Here is a 20,389-nt window from a genome sequence, read left to right on the forward strand (position 1 = left end):
CAGAGCTCAAAGTTGACTTCGGCACGGGCAGCGCGGTGCAGGCACAGCAGCAGCACCGGTGGGCACAAGAGGCGAGAAGCGAGGATCAGCACAACAGACCTGCTGTCTCCCACCAGGGTAGCGGCAGAACATTCATGAGTCAGTGAAACCCCCCCAAACCCAGTCTGAATCCAGTGGGGTTTTCCATTATAAATAAATGGGGGGGGGGGGCAGTTATGGTTTTCCAGCAGGAGGGAGGGATTCATGCAGCCTCCAGGGAAAAGTCACTGCAGAAGCTCAGCACAGCAAAGCGAGATCCCGTTCTGGTGGCTCGGCTGAGGGATGCTGCTAGCCCTGGGATGCTGAACGCTGCAGCTGCGTCCGGTGAGGAGCAGGCTCATAGAGGCCTTTGCCAGCTGAACCACTGCAATTCCCAGTCAGGAAGATGCTGTCAGGTCCAAGTCCTCCATCCTGAGGCCGGCTCAGGACTGCTGGGACAGCGATGGGGACAGCAATGCCAGGACCCCACACAAGCCTTCTGCCTGGGGGGGGATGCTTCATCCTGAGTCCACCCCGTTGTGCCTTCACACCCCTCTGGAGCCGACAGTGACAGGCTCCACTGCAGCGTGACATTGAGGGTGCCCAAGGACTCTTGCTGGAAGCACGGGGAGGCTTCAAGCATCACCGGCTGAATCCGTTGTCAAAGCAGTCCCAAAAATCCAGCTTGGTGGGAGGCAAACGGTGTCGGTGCCATCGTGAGGACCAGTCCCCTTCTGTTGTCTTCTGTTGTCTGCTCCAAGAAGGGTGCAGTCTGAAGGCAGAATCAGTGTCCAGGGACGGTGAAAGTGGGGTGACACCAAGCCTGCTTGATTCCCCCATTGAAGTCTGCACAGGGGCACGTGAAGGCTGCACCCAAGTCCCAGCGTGAGGCACAGTCCCACCAGTGTCCTGCTGCCACAGCATCTTGGGGACCCCTCCTGGCAGATGGGCTTGGATAGGGAAGGGGCCCTGCCCCATGGAGGCTGCCCTGAACCTGGAGGGAGGTGACCCCAGGCTGGGCTGGGGCTGCTGACAGCAAATTCCCCTACAAACACCCCCAGACCTGGCAAGATCCTCCAGGGTCCCCTGGAGTGCCCCAATCACATGGGGTCCCTTAAGGAACACTGCACCCTGCAGGGTCTCCCTGCATCAGACACCTGAGGACATTATTGAGGTCCCCAGACCCTGCTGAGACCCCCAAACCCATTGGGTCCCAGCCCGTCAGATTTCCCAGACCCTGCTGGGTCCCCCCACCCCACAGGGTCCCCCAGGACCCCCAAAACCCAGAGGTCGCCAACTCATCAGATTCCCCAAGACCCCCTAAAGGACCCCAGACCCTGCTGGGTCCCCCATACCCATCCATCCTGCAGGATCCCCCTGGGACCCCCAAACCCGTTGGGTCCCAGCCCATCAGATTCCCCAGACCCCGCTGGGTTCCCACACCCCACGGGGTCCCCCAGATCCTGTAGGGTCCCCCAACCCCAGAGGTCCCTGCGTCATCAGACTGCCCAGGACCCTCTAAAGGACCCCAGACCCTGCTGTGTCCCCCATACCCCTCCATCCTGCAGGATCCCCCTGGGACCCCCAAACCCATCAGATTCCCCAGACCCCGCTGGGTTCCCACACCCCACGGGGTCCCCCAGATCCTGTAGGGTCCCCCTGACACCCCCCAACCCCAGAGGTCCCTGTGTCATCAGACTGCCCAGGACCCTCTAAAGGACCCCAGACGCCCCCAACCCATCGCACCCCCTACGCCCCTCTAAGGACCCCCCCTCCCAGCACCCGTGTGCCCTAGGCGGGGCTGCGGGGCGCGGCGGGCAGGCGGCGGGCGGCAGCGGGGGGAGCGGCGGCCCCGCGGGTGCGGGCGGGGGCCCAGGGCACGCAGCTGCGGAGGGCGCGGGCGGCCGCCAGGAGCGCCCCGGGCCGGGGCCGGGGTCGGCGGCGGAGCCCCTTCTGCAGGCGCTGCGTGTGCGCAGCCAGCGCCAGCTGAGCCTGGGCCACGCCGGCCCCGAGCCGGCCCAGGGCCTCCGCGCGGGCGGCCAAGCGCAGCTCCGCGTGGCGCAGGGCGCAGTGCACCTGCAGCACCCGGCCCTCCAGCTCCGCCGCCGCCCGCCGCCGCCCCTCCGCCGCCACCAGCCGCCGCCGCGCCGCCGCCAGCTCCACCGACCCGGGGCTGCTGCTGCTGCCGCTGCCGGTGCTGCTGCTGCCGGTGGTGGTGGTGCCGGTGCCGGTGGTGCTGCTGCTGCCGCCGGTACCGCCGCGGTCGGGGCGCTGCTCGCTGCCCGCAGTCGGACCCGAGCTCGGATCCGCCGCCGCCGCCATGGGAACGGGATGGGGAGCGGGGCAGCGCCGCGGTGATGATATATACCCGGGGGCGGCGCCGGCTACGGGCGGCTCAGCCCCAACGGGGCGGCTCCGGCACCGGCAATGGAAGGGGGGGACGATGGGGACACGACCCCAACCGGTGCGGTTCCGTACAGGGGATGCGCGGGATCGGTATGGGTATGGCTCGGTATGGTACTGGCACTGTCAGGGGCCCGTGCTCGGTACAGCTCCTACAACGGCAAGGGGCTGGCACCATCACGGCCCCGGGCTCTATACGGCTTAGTACAGAGCTGGACCTCCCTCCGTACGGACTGGCACTGGCACGGCTGCAGGCTTCGTACGACCCAGTACAACACCAGCACCAGCACCGTCATGGATTCGGGCTCGGTATGACTCAGTACAGCACCGGCCCTGAGCTCGCTGTAGCCCGGTATGGCACAGCTTGGGTATTGACACCATCACAGCCCTAGGCTCAGTATAGCCTTGTATAGGACCATCCCACTGGCACCGGGAAACTGCTCTCCCTTAGGGGCATCACTGGGAAAGGCTGAGAGGATTATTGGGGGGTCACTGGGAAAGGCAGGGCTGGGAAGACTTAAGCTGGAGAGGCTTAGTGGGAAAGGCTGGGCAAGGAAGGAATACGGAGAGATTTACTGGGAAAGGTTGGGAGAGAGGCTGAACTGGGATGGGTTACTGGTTTCAAGCCTGCAGCCCCTGGGAGAAGCAGCTGAAGCAGCTCTCTGTGCTGGCTGGGGAATGCTGGTGGCCCAGCAGCCAGCATGGGGTAGGGAAAAGGGCAAGGGCAGCCCCTGTCCCTTCCCCAGCTGTGGCTGGGATGTCCCAGTGCTTGGGGCTCAGGAGAGGTAGCACCAGGATGGCATGTCCTTGGTTGCATGATTGTCACAGCAACGCCGTTGCCGATGTCATTATCGTTTAAGACAGTGTTAATAGAGCTGGGAGTGGGAGGGAGGTGGAGCAGGAGGGTGCTGCTGTCACCTTGCTCCCCGGAGGAGCCTGGTTTTCAGGGTTCCTCCTGTGGGGATGTCACGCTCAGTGGCTGCGTATTCACATAGGGTGCGTGGGGTAACGTCTGCTTGTACCCGCATCAGAGCGGCAGAGAGGATAAAAGAGATGATGGGAACCAGGTGCCAAAGTCTCATCCCACCCCCAGACAGAAGGAAAAGCAAAAAACCCACCCCAGCCTAAAGCTGTTCCCGGCAGAGCCACGTCCAGGCCTGCGATGGATGAACACCCCCGTCCCACAGGAGCTGATGGCACCTTTGTTTTCCTTACCTTATGAGGTTAAAAACCAACCCATCCCTTGTGCTTTGTGTTGCATTCGTGCTCTTGCCAGCGCTGCCACGCGTCTGCCAGACACCGGAGCAGCGTCAGAGGCTGCTGCGTCACCGCTCCCGGCCCCCGCTGCCAGCTTGTCCCTTCCCTGCCCGTCCACCACCTCCCACCGCATCTCCCCTGCTCCACGGCCACGACATCTGCTCTCCAGGTTGCATTTCAGGCTGTAAGAGAGCTGGAGTCCCGGCTGAACCATCTTCATGTATCCAATGCAGATGCTGCTGTAAAGTGAGGTTGATGCTGCATCATCACAGGTTCAGGGTCAAAGCCCTGCTCTTGCTCCCCCTGCCTCCAACCCAAAGAAACGGTGGGGACAGGCAGGTACCAAAGAGAACATTCTCCTCTCTGATTTTTTTCCTCTGTTTCAGTGGAACCTGGACCCCCAAGAGCACCCCAAGGGGGGAAAGGGCTGGGGTCTGTCTTGCAGTGAACTTCTCCCACTCCCCCAAAGCGAAATCTCAGAATCACTGAGCTTGGAGCGACCTCATCACCTTTCCAGCTCCCATCCCTGGTCCAGAGCGAGAAAAGGACATGGTGATAGGGAGCAGTTATGCCTGGGAATGAATGTCAGAGATCAGACGAGGCCAGATGGGCTGGGAATGTCGGGCAGGAAGGCTGGGGTGTTGCTGAGGCCTCCACAATGACCGTGTCTCCAGGCTGTCAGTAGCACATCCTGCTTGATGAACAGAGGCCAGTAAAGGCAAATCAGAGAGAACTGCCCATGCCCTCCAGGGTAAGTCATAACCCAAGTCCCTCCCGTGCTGCTGCGGGCCCTGCCTGAGCTGACGAGCTATTAATGATTTAGCAACGGAGTCTGAAATTAGCAGTGCTCAGAATAAACCTCTTTGATGCAAAGCTCAATTGAGAGCATTGTTCTCTCTCCCCTAGCAGCGACCCTGCGCTCCCTGCAGCTGCATATGGAGGCACCGGTAACAGGGATGGGGCACCAAGCTGTGCCCCACAGCCAGCCCAGCATCAGTTGCTAGTCCTCTGGGGTCCATGAGGAGAAGGACTTGAAGCCCTGAGGAGAAACAAATGAATCCAGAGGAGGCCATGGGGATGCTGCGAGGGCTGGAGCAGCTCTGCTCTGGAGCCAGGCTGAGAGAGCTGGGCTGGGGCAGCCTGGCGAAGAGAAGGCTCCTGAAGGGGAGACCTTAGAGGAGCTCCAGTGCATAGAGGGGCTGCAGGAAACCTGGAGAGGGGCTTGGGATAAGGGATGCAGGGACAGGACAAGGGGAATGGCTTGAACCTGCCCGAGGGGAGACTGAGCTGAGCTCTTAGGCAGAAGCTCTTCCCTGTGAGGGTGCTGAGGCGCTGGCACAGGGTGCCCAGAGAAGCTGTGGCTGCCCCATCCCTGGCAGTGCTCAAGGCCAGGTTGGACACAGGGCTTGGAGCAAGCTGCTCCAGTGGAAGGGGTCCCTGCCCGTGGCTGGGGTTGGAGCTGGAGGAGCTTTAAGGTCCCTTTAACCTAAACCATTCTACAAATTCCCCAGGGATGTGGAGCCAGCCCCTCCTCTGCTGTGCCCTGCCCCAGGTGAGGGCAGCCCTGCAGGAGGATGTAGTTGAGGGCTGTGCAATAGCCTCTGATTTTGAGCTTCTTTAAAACCCTGCATTGGGATCTGCTCCAGAAAAGCAAAGCCTTATTATAGGAAGTAAATCATTAATATTAGTGCCATCTCTCCCAGTGTCTCTGCAAGCTTTCCCTCAGGTGTCCCAGTTCCCAGGCACTGCTCTCTCATCCTGCCCCAGTTTAAGGGAAGGAATCCTCCACCAGGTTTTCAGGTTTAAGCCCCAGGACTTCTGTGTTGACCCAGCTCCATCCTGGTCGCTCTGGAACACAGCAGCAGCTCAGCCAGGAGGTGACACAGGAGCTGAGGGGCATTGAGCAGCATGGTGCTGGGCTCAGGGGGACGCAGTGTGCTGCCCAGCTCATCTGGATGTGCCAAGCTCAATGGGGCAGCACCGGGAGAGGTTTCATAGCCGGGATCTGTGCTGAAGGCACCTGGCACAGGAGATGATGGATTTCCAAGCAGTGCTTTGGGTTGTACACAGATGAAAACCTGGCCAGGGAAATGACACCGGCTGCATGTAAGTACAGCGTTCCCGTGCCAGAGGCTTAAGTACATAACTGTGTTCTTCCTGCCCTTCAGAGAAGGAATGAGCTGCTTGGCACTGACACCATCCCTCAAACAGATTTCTCTCTCTTCTCTTTCCTCTTGGAAACTGGCTGATGCTCCTGAGCCCAGCACCCCTGCTCCGGCTGCAGCCTCCTTCCCTGCCTGCATCCCCTCCTGGTTTCCTTCCTTCCCTCCAACCCTCCAGGGAAGGATCCGACCCCCCCAGGAGTGAATCATCAGCTCTGTGGTGAGAACCACTGAGTCACCAAGCGGCAGCAAACAGGACGGGCTGAGCTCTCCCGGAGCACTGGGCATCGCTGCAGCTTGTGCTTCCCATATGGCACTGCTGTCCCCAGGGGAACTTCTCCCTGCAGGAGAAGGGATGGATGACGTTGCTTTACAGGGTGCTGAGCATGGAGGATGAAATCACCCCAGATGAGGGGTGCAGGCCCCTCCATGGCTGTGGCCAGGCTGGAGAGCAAGGCTGGGGGGGTGGCCAGAGGCTTTAGGGGTGTCAATGCACTTGAGCATGGCCTGGATGAAGGTTCATCTGGGATGGACATGCTCCAGAGAGGCACCCAAACCTGCAGGCAGCAGCCAGGGAGGCACAGGTGTGATGCTCTCCATGGGGCAGAGGTCCCATGGGACACTAGGGGAGGGATGTGGCCACCCCATGCCTGTCACTGCATGTCCCTTGGCAGGGATGTGCTGCCTGGTGCAGGCAACACAGGGAGGGAATTAAAATGAAGGGGAACAATGCAGGGCAGACTGGGGGGATCCTGGGGTTCTGGACCCTTGGGGACTGGGATCCTTTGGGACAAGATCCTCAGGGACAAGTGTTCTTTGGGACAGGATCCTTAGCAATGACGATCCATTGGAACAGGAATACTTCACAGGAATCCCTGGGGAGTGAGACCCTTGGGGATGAAGACTTTAAGGATGAGGACCTTGGAGACCGGAATCCTTGGGGAGGGCGATCCAAGGGATCCTGGGGAATGAGGACCCTCCGACAAGGGGACCGTTTGGGACACAGACAATTGGGGATGAGGATCCTCGGGCAGCGGAATGCTTTGAGACAGGGTCCACGGTGACAGGGCTCTATGGGGACAGGGCTCTGTGGGACAGGGCTCTATGGGGACAGGGCTCCGTGAGGACAGGGATCTATGGGGACAGGGCTCCGTGGGGACAGGGATCTATGGGGACAGGGCTCTATGGGGACAGAGCTCTATGGGGACAGGGCTCTATGGGGACAAGGCTCTATGGGAACAGGGCTCTATGGGGACAGAGCTCTATGGGGACAAGGCTCTATGGGAACAGGGCTCCATAGGGACAGGGCTTCGTGGGGACAGGGCTCTATGGGAACAGGGCTCCATAGGGACAGGGCTCTATGGGGACAGGGCTCTATGGGGACAGGACAGGGCTCTATGGGAACAGGGCTCCGTGGGGACAGGGCTCCGTGGGGACAGGGCTCTATGGGGACAGGGCTCCATAGGGACAGGGCTCTATGGGACAGGGCTCCGTGGGGACAGGGCTCTATGGGGACAGGGCTCCGTGGGGACAGGGCTCTATGGGGACAGGGCTCCATAGGGACAGGGCTCTATGGGACAGGGCTCCATAGGGACAGGGCTCCGTGGGGACAGGGCTCCATGGGAACCGTGGTCCCGCCGGTGCAGCCCCGTGCGGCGCGGACAGGGGCAGCTTCGCCGTCCGCGCTCTACTGTCCCTCGCGGCGGCCCGTCGGGCCGGGTCACGTGGCTCACCTGGCCCAGGTGAGGCGGGGCCGGGCGCCGTTCGCTCGCTCGCAGGTAACGCCGGGGCGGGGGGAGCCGGGCCCCGGCCGCGACCGCAGCCTCAGCCTCAACCCCGGCCCCGCCGCCGCTCGCCGCTGCCCGCAGCGGGGCCGCCCGCCCTGGGCCCGGGGGCTGCAGGAGGCCGCTGCCGGGAGGGGCGGGCACCCCCGTGGCCTCCCCCTCCGCCAAGACCGGGTTCTCCGTCTCCGTGCGCCTCGGGCCGGGGATGCTGGCGGCTGAGGGACAGCCCCCCCACGCCCATCGCTCCGGTGCTGTCGTTGTTCCCCCCGCTCTGATCCCCTCCCTGCTCTGAGGCCTTCCCGGCCCTCGCCCTGCGAGGCCGGTGTCGGTAGGAGCTCTGCTGGGGGGTCCTGGTGCTCTTTGGTCCCTCCTGGGGTCGGCTTGGCTTTGGAGAGCTGATACCGCGATGGGGAGCGCGGCGGGGACGGGAGGCTCCCCCCTCACACACACACACCCCTGCTGTTCAGGGTTTGCTTTTGAACAGGGGTTGCTTTGCTTTGGGCCGGGGGTGCAGGGAGCATTTGATCAGAGGCAGGTTCTTGTCTGGGCTGTTTGTATCCCAGGTGGGCTCAGCTGGGAGGGTGCAGCAACACAGGGAAGGAGCCTGATCCATGTTCCTCTAGACCAGGGTTTTCTATTGCTGCCCAGTGCCAGGGGTCTGAGAGCTTTAGGGGGTGGCTTTTAGCATGTGGCAAGTCTGTTCAGAAACCACCTCTTGATGCTTCCATCTATTTATGATGGGCTGTGTCTTGTATCCTGAATTTAGGTACCTCAGTTACTGCTCTTGCTTCCCTAGTCCCTAACAACAACGGCAGTGTGGTTATTGGCAAACTGATGTGACCTTGTTAAGTAGATTCACTGCTTAATTCAGCTTTCTCCAAACTCTCAAAGGAAACCCTGTCCTCTGAACAATGAAGATCTTAGACCCCGGCTAACTCATAGATGCGCAAACACTCCGTGAGTCCCTCCTCGTTCTTCTGAAGCAGATGCTCAGGTTCTTTAGGAGGATCTTCACCCTTCGCACCTGGTACCTGCGTGAGACCAGAGAAAGCTCCCCCCCATCTCGTGAGTATCAGCCCGGCTGTGGATTTCAGTCAGAGCTTTTCTTTAGGGCTGTGTTAAGCAGCTGGCGCCAGGTTTCAGACCAGTCCCTTGCTGCTGGATTGAGGTGCTGTGTCTGGTCTGTGCTCCTTGGGTGAGATGGTTTAGAGCGAGGTGTCCCTGCCCATGGCAGGGGGGTTGGAACTCGATGATCTTAAGGTCCTTTCCCCCCTAACCATTCTATGATTCTATGAGCTCCTCCAAGGTGTGAGCTGGTGGTCACAGCAACCTGAGCTAAGAAGGGAAGGGAATGGGGTGAGCTCAGTGCTCAGGGCCAGAGGCATCTCTGATGCCTGATGCCACCGGGGGTTTGTGCAATGTCAGGCAAGAGGATTAATCTCTGTGCCTGCAGGTGTCTTGCTGCAGAGCTGCGGTAATGCTCCTCCCTGTGTCAGAGATGCTCTGAAATGTCAGGATGTTATATATTGTTATATAAATGGTTGTTACTGTGCGGTGCATGCATTAAAATCTGATGAGGCCGGGGTATTAAGAGCATTTTAAACTGCATTACAACAGTGATGAAGCTGAGGTAAAAGCCCTGTTCTTAAGTGAAAGCAATCAAAACTCTCCACTGATGCTGAGTCTAGGGAGCTCTGCCTGCTTAGCACTGAAATTGGAGTGTCTGGGGCTTTTATATTTAACGTATTGTCCAGGAATGTGCAGAAGAATCTCCTGGGACATGCATTGCTTATGGATTTTTGTAAGCTAATGGAGCCAAAGCATTCCTGGAAAGCAGTGGTATGCTGTAACTGCCTGGCTTTCACTCTGGGCCTGCTTCTTTGTGTGGAAAACATGACTATTTGTCTTTAAAAAGGGAAAAGGAGGGAATGCTCTAACAGGATAGGATAGAGGTATATATTCATGCTTAGGGTGCCCTAAGTGCATAGTATAACAGCAGGGAAACTCCAAAACTGTTTAAGCTATGGCTGGGTTTTCACTGATTATTAATTAGCCTAATTAGGATTTAAAAGGATCTCCTGGGGGTGAAAGCAGTGTTAGCCAAGAGGCTTAGAAACCGTGGGCAATTTAGGGCCCCACCACAGTCTGGGCTAAAAGCAGCAGCAGTAGGAGTAGTGGAGGGTGACAGCCTTGATGCGACTTTCCTCTCCATCACCCAGTGCTGAGCTTCCTTCATAACAGGGAGATAAAATGTGCCAAGCTCTGCTTGATGGATGTGTGGAGCTCAAGTGTGACAGTGTGTAAACACAGTTTACTCCTGTGTGCAGAGCTGGGGCTGTTGTGTTAGTCAGTGAGAACGGTTGAGCACATAGGCTGCTGGTAGGGTTTCTGTAGTAGGGCTTTGTAAAGGTTTTGCTCCCATGAGCCTTGATTTGAGAGTGACTTGATGACAAGATCTCTTTAATCCAGATGAAGACATCAGTTTTCAGAGGAAAGCCTTTGGCATAACTTGGCCTTAGCGTGACTAGCAAAAATCATTAGTGTTAGCAACGCTGCTGTTGCTAAACCCTCTAAATAGCATTGAATAATCTGGACTCTGAATTGGCCGCTTGCATAATGATTGACTGCTTGTCATATCCTCCTGGGCATGGTGTGTTTTGAAATGAATAGGCACTGTCAGGGCCCGGCTTAATCCTAAAGACTGCAAGACAAAGGGGAAGTTGTTTAAAAGAAGATACTTTCCCTTTGGAGCCTGTCAAATGGCTCCACCTATGGCTGTGATGCTCATTTATTGCTCTGGAGCCTGAGTCTTCCAGCTGCATGGAGGAAGCATCTTCTGAAGGATACAGGGATTTTGATCTCTTAAAAACAGTCCTTTTAAAACAGCTCTTTCGATTGAAGCATCTCCTGAAAGGAAGAAGCAAAGTTGAGTGGTTGGAGAGCCCTGAAACACAGCTGGATCCCCTCCCTATGCAAGTGAGAGCAGTGTGAATCCTAGTGCAAAATACCTGTGTAAATAATGGGACTATCAAATTGGGGAATCACTGAATCTAAATGTTGGGTTCTTCTCTGTTGATCAGCAGCTTGCTAAGGTGAAACTGGTGATGAATCCTTTGTTTGACTTGAGACCTTCTTGTTCTGCAGGTGCCTGAGCAGTGAGCCATGCTGGGCCGGAAAACAGGACTCCCCCACGAGCTGAACAGCCACCGCCAGCTGAACCAGTCCTACCAGGAGGCTGTGCCCCTGCGGACCAGGGCATCCAAGGAGGCAGATGTCAGTTTGGAGGTGTTCAGTGGCTCTACACCCGAAATCAAACAGGGCCGCAGCAGAGCCCAGCAGATGCGGGATAGGAAAGGTCGCAAAGCTGATCTCAAAGACTCCAATGGGAGAGAGGCAGAAACAATTACCTTTATTTCTGGTACAGCAGAGGCTCCCCCAAACCAGAGCTTTTGCTGTTCCTCTCTGTCTCAGGCCTGGAACACATACAAGGCTGTTTTCTGTTGTATAGTGACCTGTGGGGGCTGCTTTCAGGACTGCAGTGTCTGTGTCCCCTATCCAGGGCCCACTGAGACCTCCACTGATGATGGAAAGAATGGAGATTATAATGGGCGACTGCCAAACAGCCCTGCCAACGTCTCTCCCACTGAGAAAAATGGCAACCAGATCAAAAAGTCCAGCATGGGTAGCAGTTTCAGTTACCCAGATGTGAAACTGAAGGGCATTCCTGTCTATCAAAACAGGAGCCCCAGCCACCACCTGGAATCAGATTCATGCTGCAAAGAGCTGCTGCCAGAGAAGCCCTTCAGGAACAGCATAGAAAAGCCACCCCTCCCCAGCAGCCACCGGAGTTCGGAGGAGTATTATTCCTTCCATGAGTCTGACCTGGACATCAGCGAGCTGAATGGCTCCATGTCCAGCAGGGAGATTGATGTCCTGATCTTCAAGAAGCTGACAGAGCTCTTCAGCGTCCACCAGATCGATGAGCTGGCCAAGTGCACATCAGACACTGTCTTCCTGGAGAAGACCAACAAGATCTCGGACCTCATCAATAGCATAACTCAGGACTACAACCTGGATGAGCAGGATGCTGAATGCAGGCTGGTCCGAGGCATCATTCGCATCAGCACCCGGAAAAGCAGAGTCCGGCCCCATATCTCTATCCCAGCCAGCCAGAGCCACGAGGAGAAGTCCAGCAGAGGCAATGCACCAGACAGCGGGAATGAAACCATGCTGGAGTCCAATGTCATCAGCCAGGATGGTACGTGTGCCTTGCCCGGTGCTACAGCTTCAGAACAAAGAGGGTTATTTTCATGGAATCACAGAGTAGTTGGGGATGGGAGGGACCTTAAAGCTCATTCAGTCTCAACCCCCTGCCACGGGCAGGGACCCCTTCCACTGGAGCAGCTTGCTCCAAGCCCCTGTGTCCAACCTGGCCTTGAGCACTGCCAGGGATGGGGCAGCCACAGCTTCTCTGGGCACCCTGTGCCAGTGCCTCAGCACCCTCACAGGGAAGAGCTTCTGCCTAAGAGCTCAGCTCAATCTCCCCTCTGGCAGGTTCAAGCCATTCCCCCTTCTCCTGTCCTTACACTCCCTTGTAAGAAGTTCCTCTCCAGCTTTCTTGTTGGCCCCTTTAGGTACTGGAAGGCTTTTCATTTTATCAAAGCCATGGAGATGTGACAATGGAGCAGAAATGAAAGCTGGTGTCTGTCTTCAGGATGGGCTTTTTTTCCTGGGATGTGTGAATGAAGGTCCTTGTGTATTACTGGAGACCTCTGTTTCTCACCAGTCATTGTGTTGGGGCTTTCTAGATAGTATCTTTCACTGTCAAGGAAGTTTGTGCTGAGCAATAGAAGTTCTGCTGCTACTGCAATGATTCTGCTTTCCTCCTCACCTCTAAGCTGGGCAGAAAGACTGAGTCAAACTTAACTGGTATGACCAGATGAGCTGGCTTCTGCCTGAGGATGTCCAGTTACTCAGCTGCCTCTCTCCTGTGAGCTACCAGTGCTCTTTGCTAATGCCACCCTTAGACTATACCGTGACTGGGAGCCTTCTTGAAGCTGGGACTTCCTCCACACAGTGGGTGAGGAGCTGACAGTAAATATCCCTGCAGAGAGGAGGGAAGGGCTGCTGCCACAGTGTAAGTGCTTCCTGGCTGTTTGAGGGATGCTTTCCTCCTGGTCTGGAGCACTGACCTCCAGAGCAGCTTGTAAGAGTTTGTTGTAGGAAGACCTTGGAAAGCTCAGTGTGGGGGATGAGGAGAGGTCCATAAGTAACGGAGGAGGAAACCAAACCGGGTGGTTTAGCACTAAGGCTGCTGTTGCTTCCTGGTATTTAAGAACTACAAAGCTCAGATTACCAAGACAATGGTGGAAGCAAGCTGAAGAATGGGACTCTACCTCTCCTATTACCTGAGGGTGGTGCCTTCCAAGCTGAGCCCTGTGTATTCCCTGACTGGGATCAGTCTTGAGTCACAGCTGCCCATCCTTTCCTGTCTCAGTCCCTCTTGGCTTTCATTCCAGATCTGGACGTGCAGATATCCGAAGAAACATCAGCAGATGTGATAGCCAGGAACATGAGGCGACACAGCAGTGCAGGTAACATACTTGGCCATTGCAGAGGCATCACAGGAGTGAGGGGAATGCCCTGGACGTCCCATGTTACACCATCCTTCAGTTTTCACCCCCAAAGGCTGGGCTGACACCTGCCTCTTTAGGTTACCATAAGGGGAGTAGTTCTCTTGAGCTTTGGGCATGAAGGGAGCTCAGAAGACTGCCAGGGTCAGTGGGTGCTGGAAAAGAATGGAACCCAAGTATGGAGTGATCTCTGTCCATGCACGATGCGTGGCCTGACAGCTTTCTGTCCTGGGGAGTCTGTGGGGCTGTATTTGGGGTGTGACTGGCTAAGGTCACAGCTGGGTTACACTGGGAGCAAAAGGAACTGTGCAAAAGGGAAGCAGGGCAGGGTGATGGGCTGTCCCCTGAGCTCTCATCCTCCCGGCATGCATGCTCCACTCCAAAGAGCAGCCCAGGGCTAAAAGACAAGTTTTCTCCTGCATAATAACACATCTGTCCTAGGAGATGGCTACAATATAGGCAGGGTTGTTCCCTGCCTGTGGGCTTTGTGTGGCTTTCTCCTCCCTCATGATACACAAAGCCTTTGTGGCAGATGCTTGCCTAACTGCCAGGCTGCTACAGTTCACACTGTCTAATGTCACCATCTCTTCTCTTTCCTCTCCAAGGCTCTCCAACAAGCAGAGATTCCTCTTTCCAAGACACAGAGACTGACTCATCCGGGGCACCTCTGCTTCAGGTGTATTGTTAAGGAAAAGGACCCAAGCAGCAGGCAGCATTCCCAGGCTCTGCTGCTATCAGTTTTCTCCTCTTTCAATATGGAGTGTGCTATGCCACTTACTTCCCCCCCCCAAGTCCACCCTGATCCTTTGTTGAAGCCAAATTTCTCCTGCTCTCTAGATTTCACTGGATTTTTATGTTTTCTTGGACAATATAGAACATCAAGGAAGTGAACTGTGGAGCTAATGAACCTGGGAGGTGAAACGTGTGCCCAGGGAAGAGATGATGGGCAAGGAAGTATCAAATAACTTGTGCCTTTGAGATTTCCATACTTCATGTTTAGCTTCAACAACCTCTGTGGCCCAGCCCTGTTCCTCTGCTTTTGAGGATCTGTTGCACAGTTCTTGCTTTCTGGCATTGCAGAACTCAGTTTGAGTAGGGAAGAACTGGATGGTGTCTCTGTGCTTGTGCTGATCCTGAGTTGAGGACCAAGCACCTGCTCTCCAGGGACCCAAATCTCTATTTAAAGTATCTGGGTGGGTCCCAAAACCATTTAAGTCCTTTATCCATGGTGCTTGCAGAAGCCAGATCTGCCTTTTTCCCCATAGACCACCCTTAGCGGTGTCATCTTCTGCTGCACTGTATGGGAAGGTTCAGGTAACGTGGTTCATTTAATCTCTGGCCTCTTGGCGTGTCTCCTGAGATAGTGCCAGTCACAGAGGGGTGGGATGCCTGCACAGACATCCCTTTTCCCAAGGAGACCATGGGGATCAGCTGTGCCATCACTGCCAGGTGTGGGTTTGACCTGTCACCTCTTCCTCACTCATCTGCCCAGCCCTCTGCCTGGCATTCACACTGGCTGCTGCGCCAGCCTTGCACTTGGGGTATGGCAGCAGAGGGAAAGTTGGTTCATTTTGAATGGGTTTTGTAGTTAGGAACAAACAGGGTTGTTTGCCTATTCTTGCTTTGAGAGAAAAGCATCCCCTCAGGGGGTCTGCAGGGGGCCGTGAGGGCCTGCCCTTTGGTGCCTTCTCCTGCCCTTTGGTGCCTTCTCCTTCCCTTTGCTCCACTCCAGCAGGTCAGAAGCAGGAGATGGGGCATTGCCACCCGGAGGGCACAGTGCCAGCTGGCCTTGAGGGCTGCAGCGTTGCAGCAGGAGGAAGCTCTGTCTTACTGCTGTTACCACTTGGATGTTTATCAGAAAGCAAACAAGGTGAAGCCATGGGACTTGTTTGTCCGTTCAGGTGCCCTTGGACGTGAGCAGAAAACACTTCAGTTGTATTTACCAGCCATGGCATAAATGCACCCACTGGTTTCTGGGGGAGAGGGAAACCAAAATAGCCCCCGTGCTTCAGTGTGCACCATGGTTTTGTGCCTGAATTGAACTGAACCGTGCCTTTATTTCCTAGCCTGTGATTACTTTTCAAATGGTTTGCTAGGGAGGGAAAGGATTTAATTCCTCACATGAGCAGCCAGGCTTATTTAACCAGCCAAAGCCCTTTGAAATGGTTCAAGTGCCTGTTGGAGCCTGGTTTTGTGACCTGCTCTTGTTCCTGAGCATGCCTTCATAAATCATGGACATGACCAAGCCCACACCTGGGGACGCTGACGGAGAGAGCCTTTGAAACTAAAGGGGAGAGACTGAGACTTGGATTTGCCTTCCCCTCCCTGCTTTCTTGGGTTGTGAACAACCCCATTGATGCAAGAAAGAGACTTGAAGCCAGGCCAGGACTCCCAGAGGAGCCGTGTTTGGTCACCTCCTTCCAAATGCTACTGATGGACCCCTTTGGCTTCCTGCTTCTGAATGGATTTGTACGTCTGTGTTTGGACCAGTTTACTTCAACCTGTGCACTGAGGCATCATCAGCATGGGTCATGCTGACCTGCAGCTCTGTGGTCTGCGCTGAGCTTTGGAGATGAGGGCTGAGGATGGACTTGCAAAGAGCTGCCAATCGCCATTACAGATGCAATAGCAGGTTTTTCATGTGTAGTCTTTGTCTGAAGAGTGAATGTGGATGGATTAAGCTTGCAAAACCTCAACCCCCCCCCAAACCTCACTAAGGGGAAGACTCTCAACGGGATGGTCCCTGAAGCTGGTGCCCCTGTGGTGTCTTACGGGATTCTTTTGCACTCCTTGGCCTTAAATGTCTGATTTGGTCGTTTTTATAAAGCAGAACGATGTGCTCTTTACCTGTGCTGTGTCTCTTGCATTCCTGCTGGCAGCAGGCTGGGGGGAGCCTGGGCCAGGCCAGGAGCATTGCACAGGGCATTGCTGATCCCTGCTTTCCCAGCAGCACATGGACAAAGGTATCTTTGTCCATTGGGCAGCACATGCCCAGGGGGATTGCTTGTTCAAAGGCTGAATGTCCTGGGCTGGTGCACGCAGGGAAGCTGGGGGCAAATAAAGGAGCCACTGGGAAGTGCCTGTTTGTACCCAGGGAAACTTGGACCTTCCCTGAGCGGTGATGCTGGAACTGAGCTCAGTTGTTCACAGAGGCTCTGGAGTGGCTGCTGGCCTGGATGGATGTGCTTGCAGGGGGAGGTTGGCTCACTCGCTGCCCCGGTGACCTGAAGGACCAGTTTTGCACTAATTTCACTGCAGGATCTCAGCTGAGCCCCATTCCCTGCCCCTGACCTTCCGTGCCCCTCCGTGGGCAGAGGACACAGGGAGGTGGTTGTGGTGGGTTTTTTGCCCTTGGTGCATAGGACATCTCCAGGCAGAACAGGGTGGATGGGGTGAAGGGTTGGCATTAACCCCTTCTTTTTGTTTTCCTTAAGTGTAGCCTGTTACGGACTTCTTTGGTCCATGCAGACAGGCAGAAGACTTGACCCCAAACTTGAGTCCTTCTGTACATGGTCCCCTGCCTGCTCTATCTCGCTTCTCTTAAACCAACCCACCCTTTGGCTCCAGGCACAGCCCACTGCAGTTGTGTGAGATGTGTTTCCTGGAAGGATTTCAAAGCCATAACCAGGTAAATGCTGCTTTCTCTCTGAAATGGGTCTCCAGAGGAGATGTGCCTGGAGCCCTTGAACCAGCTGCTTGGGGCCCTAGGGACGTGGAGCAAAGGCTGCTGGCAGCAGCTTGCTGGTCCACCTCCAGCAGCCTGTGTGGGGATGTGGCCATGCCACGGCTGCCTCTGCTGTCCCCATCTGCTCCTAAGCTTCCCTGCTTGTTCCCTGGGCCACACTTTCCTGCCCTCAGCCCACCCTTCCTCCCTAACCCCCTCCAGTGCCTTTCCTGGAAGCAGGATGTCTGCCCACAGCACTCACTGCAGTGACCAAAGTGACTGAGGAGCTGTAGCACAGAGCATTGCTTCTGCTTCTCTCAGGCCCATCAAATCCTTGGGAAGAGGCTGTTTCTGAGGAACCTTGAGTCCAATCCCTGCTCAGTGCAGCTCTGCTCTCAGCTCATCCCCTGCCCCAAAACACTGCTGCCAAGGGATCGCTGCAATTCCTGGTAACACCTGAAAGCTTTGCATTTCAAACTATAACTCTGTGGCCAGCTCTCCTGCTTCCGTGTTCACTGCGTGGATCATGGGGTTTCTTGCTCACAGCCACCCATGGAATGAACCCACAGCGGGGTTTTGTCTGCTGAAGGTTGTGTTTGTGCTGCTGTGGTGGGTTTTGCTCTGTTGAGTGTTCTGCAGTGACCTGGCAGGGGTTGGTTGCCCAAGTGGGGATCTTACAAACACAAGCGGGTTTTACCCAGCTGTGTGCATGTGAACGTGCGCTTTCCACCCCGGTGCTTCCTTCTGGGAACCTGACTCAGCACCTTTCTTCTCCTGAAGATGTTGCTTGAGTTTTATTGGGCTTGGTTTTGCCAGGAGACTCTCCAGAGACTCAGTGTCCTCGCCATGCCATGGGTGTGCTGCTTTTTAGTGGCTTCAGTAGAATCCAATGTACTGAGCAGACCAAGGCACCCCCCTGCCAGGATCAGTAACTGCTGGGAACGGTTCTTTGAGTGTTAAAGAAATCAATCAATCTCCCCTTTACACCCTGAACTATTGATTTTAGTGTGTTTAGGAGTTAGAAAGTGGATGGATTGACACTGATTCTTTACAGCCTTGGCAGTAACAGAGGAGCTGTGGCTTCTCCTCAAAGTAAGCGGTGATGTTCAATACCCAGTGCCCGTTTCCCTCATTGGGGTTTTGCTGCTTCGTTGTTCTTTCCAGAGCAGTCTGGGGTGTTCCCCAAACAGTCTGCTCTGCAGTGGTCATTAAGAGAAGCTAAGCCAAGAGCTGCTGGAGAGGAGGGCAAAAGGAAAGACTGGGAGAACCCTTTACCTTATGGAGCATCCTCTGCAGAGCCTGCAGCCCTGCAAGGGATCTCTCTCTTATAGGAGGTGCGAAGGGGCCAGGCTTGTGGAGGAGCTCTGGGCTGTGCTCTGCTGCGGCTCCGGCGGGTGGCAGCACCCAAACGGCTTCTCCAGGTGACTTGGGTGTAGGAAGGCAAAGGGACCTCCTCTGCTCTGCTGGGCCTTGGGCAGGGAAGATGCGAGCAGAGATGAGGATGGATTTGCAGGGCTGGGTTTCCAGTGGTGCTCAGTGTTTCCCTGCTGTGCTCTCCAGTAACTCTGAGATGGGGCTTGCTGTGCTTTAAACCAGTTCTGCAGCTTCTCAGACCAGAGCTGTCCTGCCTGGCATGATTTATTCCAGGGAAAACTGTCCTTTGGAAGCAGAAGGGTGCTCTGGATTCCCCTTGGCCTGCGGGAAGGTCAGTGGCAGCTGGATGTTTGCAGACCACAAGGCCATCCGGAGAAACACCTTCTGTTCCGCTGGCTGGAAGGGTTGAAGTCCAGGGGTAGTGCTGGGATCAACCTGGGATCACAAACACAGCCCCGGGCATTCACCTGCAGCAGGTCTGGAGCTGGAGTGAGGGCCCTGTCCTCCCAGGACTGTTTGCCTTTCCCGTGGCCTGCCTGGAAGGCCAAATGACATTCCTTTACCCCCTAACCCACCCTCTCTGCTTCCTCTGGGGCTCCTGCCGCTGCCTCTTCCCTGTCTTCACTCTGTCTGCTCTCAGGTGCTTCCCAGCCTGCCCCTGCAAGTGCCACCAGCCTGAAGGAGCAGATGTGGATTGTCACAGGTGCCATTACCCTGACCCCTGCTGAGCACACCGTGAGCCATGACCCTGCAGGGGCTGAGGACCCGAGATTTGGGGTTTGGTGACACGGAAGGAGCTCCACAAGCAGCACAGGCACCACAAGGCCGTGTACCTGCCACCACCCACTGCTTCATGCCAGCGAGCAGATCAGGTCAGGCTCAGGGTTTCTGGTGCTGGTTACAGGGCTGAGGTGGTGAAGAAGTAACGAAGCTCAGGCTGGGCTCGGGGTGTTGCCATGAACTGGGACAGTGTAGAACTGGCCCCGTTTGCAGTCCTGGATCCTGCTGCAGGGACAGAGCCCAGCCGGCTCCCCTTGATCTCCAGCTGCCCCAGGGAGCAGCAGCAGTGCTTTGACATGGCTGAGAACAGGGTGAAACTCACCACACCCCTGCCAGCCCACCCTCACCCCAGACACCGCCAGGTACCCTCACCCCAGGCCTAAGCACCTTCAAGGCGCTGCTTTATCATGGCCAAAGCACAGACAGATTGAAGATGAACAGGCATAAGGATCCCAACAGCAGCCACCCCAGCCTGGGTCCTTCCTCACCCACAAGGTCACTGCTCCACTGGGTGGGTGCTGGGTTTTGATCCCAAGAGGCTATAAAACTGGGAGATTAACTGCAGACAATGTCCTATTGTGTAGAAAAAGGCCCTAAACCCGAGCAGGCAGGTGCAGTGCCAGGCTGGACTTCGCCCAAGCCGGTTTTCCAGCCGTTTGTGCCCACTCTGGCTGGAGGTGGAAACGTTTCATGGAGGCAAAGAACCACAGCAGCAGGGATCTGGGTTAGCCTGCAAAGGACTTTCCTTGTTAGCTCATCATAAAGGAGACCTGGGGCAAGGGTGGCTTCCTCAGCACAGTCATGTGCTGCTACGTGGACAGTAGGGCTTGGAGCAATGGGCCTTGGTCAGCCTCGTGTTTAAGTGGAGCCTGGAGTTCATCAGCACTCAGGAGTGAGACACGAGGTTCCAACTGTCTCTCCATGGCCAGGCAGGCACCACAGTCAAGAGCAGGGAGCCTGGAGACATTGTCCCCTCCCTGCTCACACCCCTGCAGCAGAAAGCACACGGTCTACTTGGAAATAAGCCATTTTTTTCCTTTATGTTGCACTGCAGTTGAACACGATATGAACATGCAGAGAAATGCCACTCGGCAGCAGGAGCTCAGGAAACAGCAGTGCCTGTCAGCAGTCAGCAGGGGAAGAGGCAGGAGACACAGCCCCAGCAAGAACAGCCCCCCTTCCTCTCCCCTGCCCACAGCCACAGGCTCCCCAGCCTTCCCTTACCATAAGGCAGCAGATCAACCCCTCCAGACTAGAAGCAGCAGCAGCAGAGGAGCACAGTGTGCCTCCACTGCAATAGCTGGTGGTTTTAGA

The 20,389-nt window shown here is 56.1% G+C and overlaps 3 protein-coding genes across 3 annotated transcripts in view; 1 reads left to right on the forward strand and 2 right to left on the reverse strand.

Moving 5' to 3' along the window:
- STX12 (syntaxin 12) overlaps positions 1–20,389 on the reverse strand; it is a 350,272-nt gene that overhangs the window by 126,390 nt on the left and 203,493 nt on the right. The gene's annotated exons all lie outside the window — the stretch shown is intronic.
- On the reverse strand, positions 1,810–2,340 carry TRNP1 (TMF1 regulated nuclear protein 1). Its single transcript, XM_061360595.1, has one exon. It carries the CDS (start codon positions 2,338–2,340, stop codon positions 1,810–1,812), a length of 531 nt encoding a protein of 176 aa, XP_061216579.1.
- KDF1 (keratinocyte differentiation factor 1) lies at positions 7,562–14,952 on the forward strand. The gene is made up of 5 exons (XM_061360725.1): positions 7,562–7,618; positions 8,516–8,689; positions 10,769–11,882; positions 13,144–13,218; positions 13,863–14,952. Exons 3-5 carry the CDS (start codon positions 10,787–10,789, stop codon positions 13,943–13,945), a joined length of 1,254 nt encoding a protein of 417 aa, XP_061216709.1. The 5' UTR covers positions 7,562–7,618; positions 8,516–8,689; positions 10,769–10,786; the 3' UTR covers positions 13,946–14,952.

The sequence above is a fragment of the Neopsephotus bourkii genome, unplaced genomic scaffold, assembly GCF_033783945.1.
Source record: "Neopsephotus bourkii isolate Nb327-2 ecotype Australia unplaced genomic scaffold, CSIRO-AGI_Nbou_v1 NB_1036, whole genome shotgun sequence".
NCBI classification, from domain to species: domain Eukaryota; kingdom Metazoa; phylum Chordata; class Aves; order Psittaciformes; family Psittacidae; genus Neopsephotus; species Neopsephotus bourkii.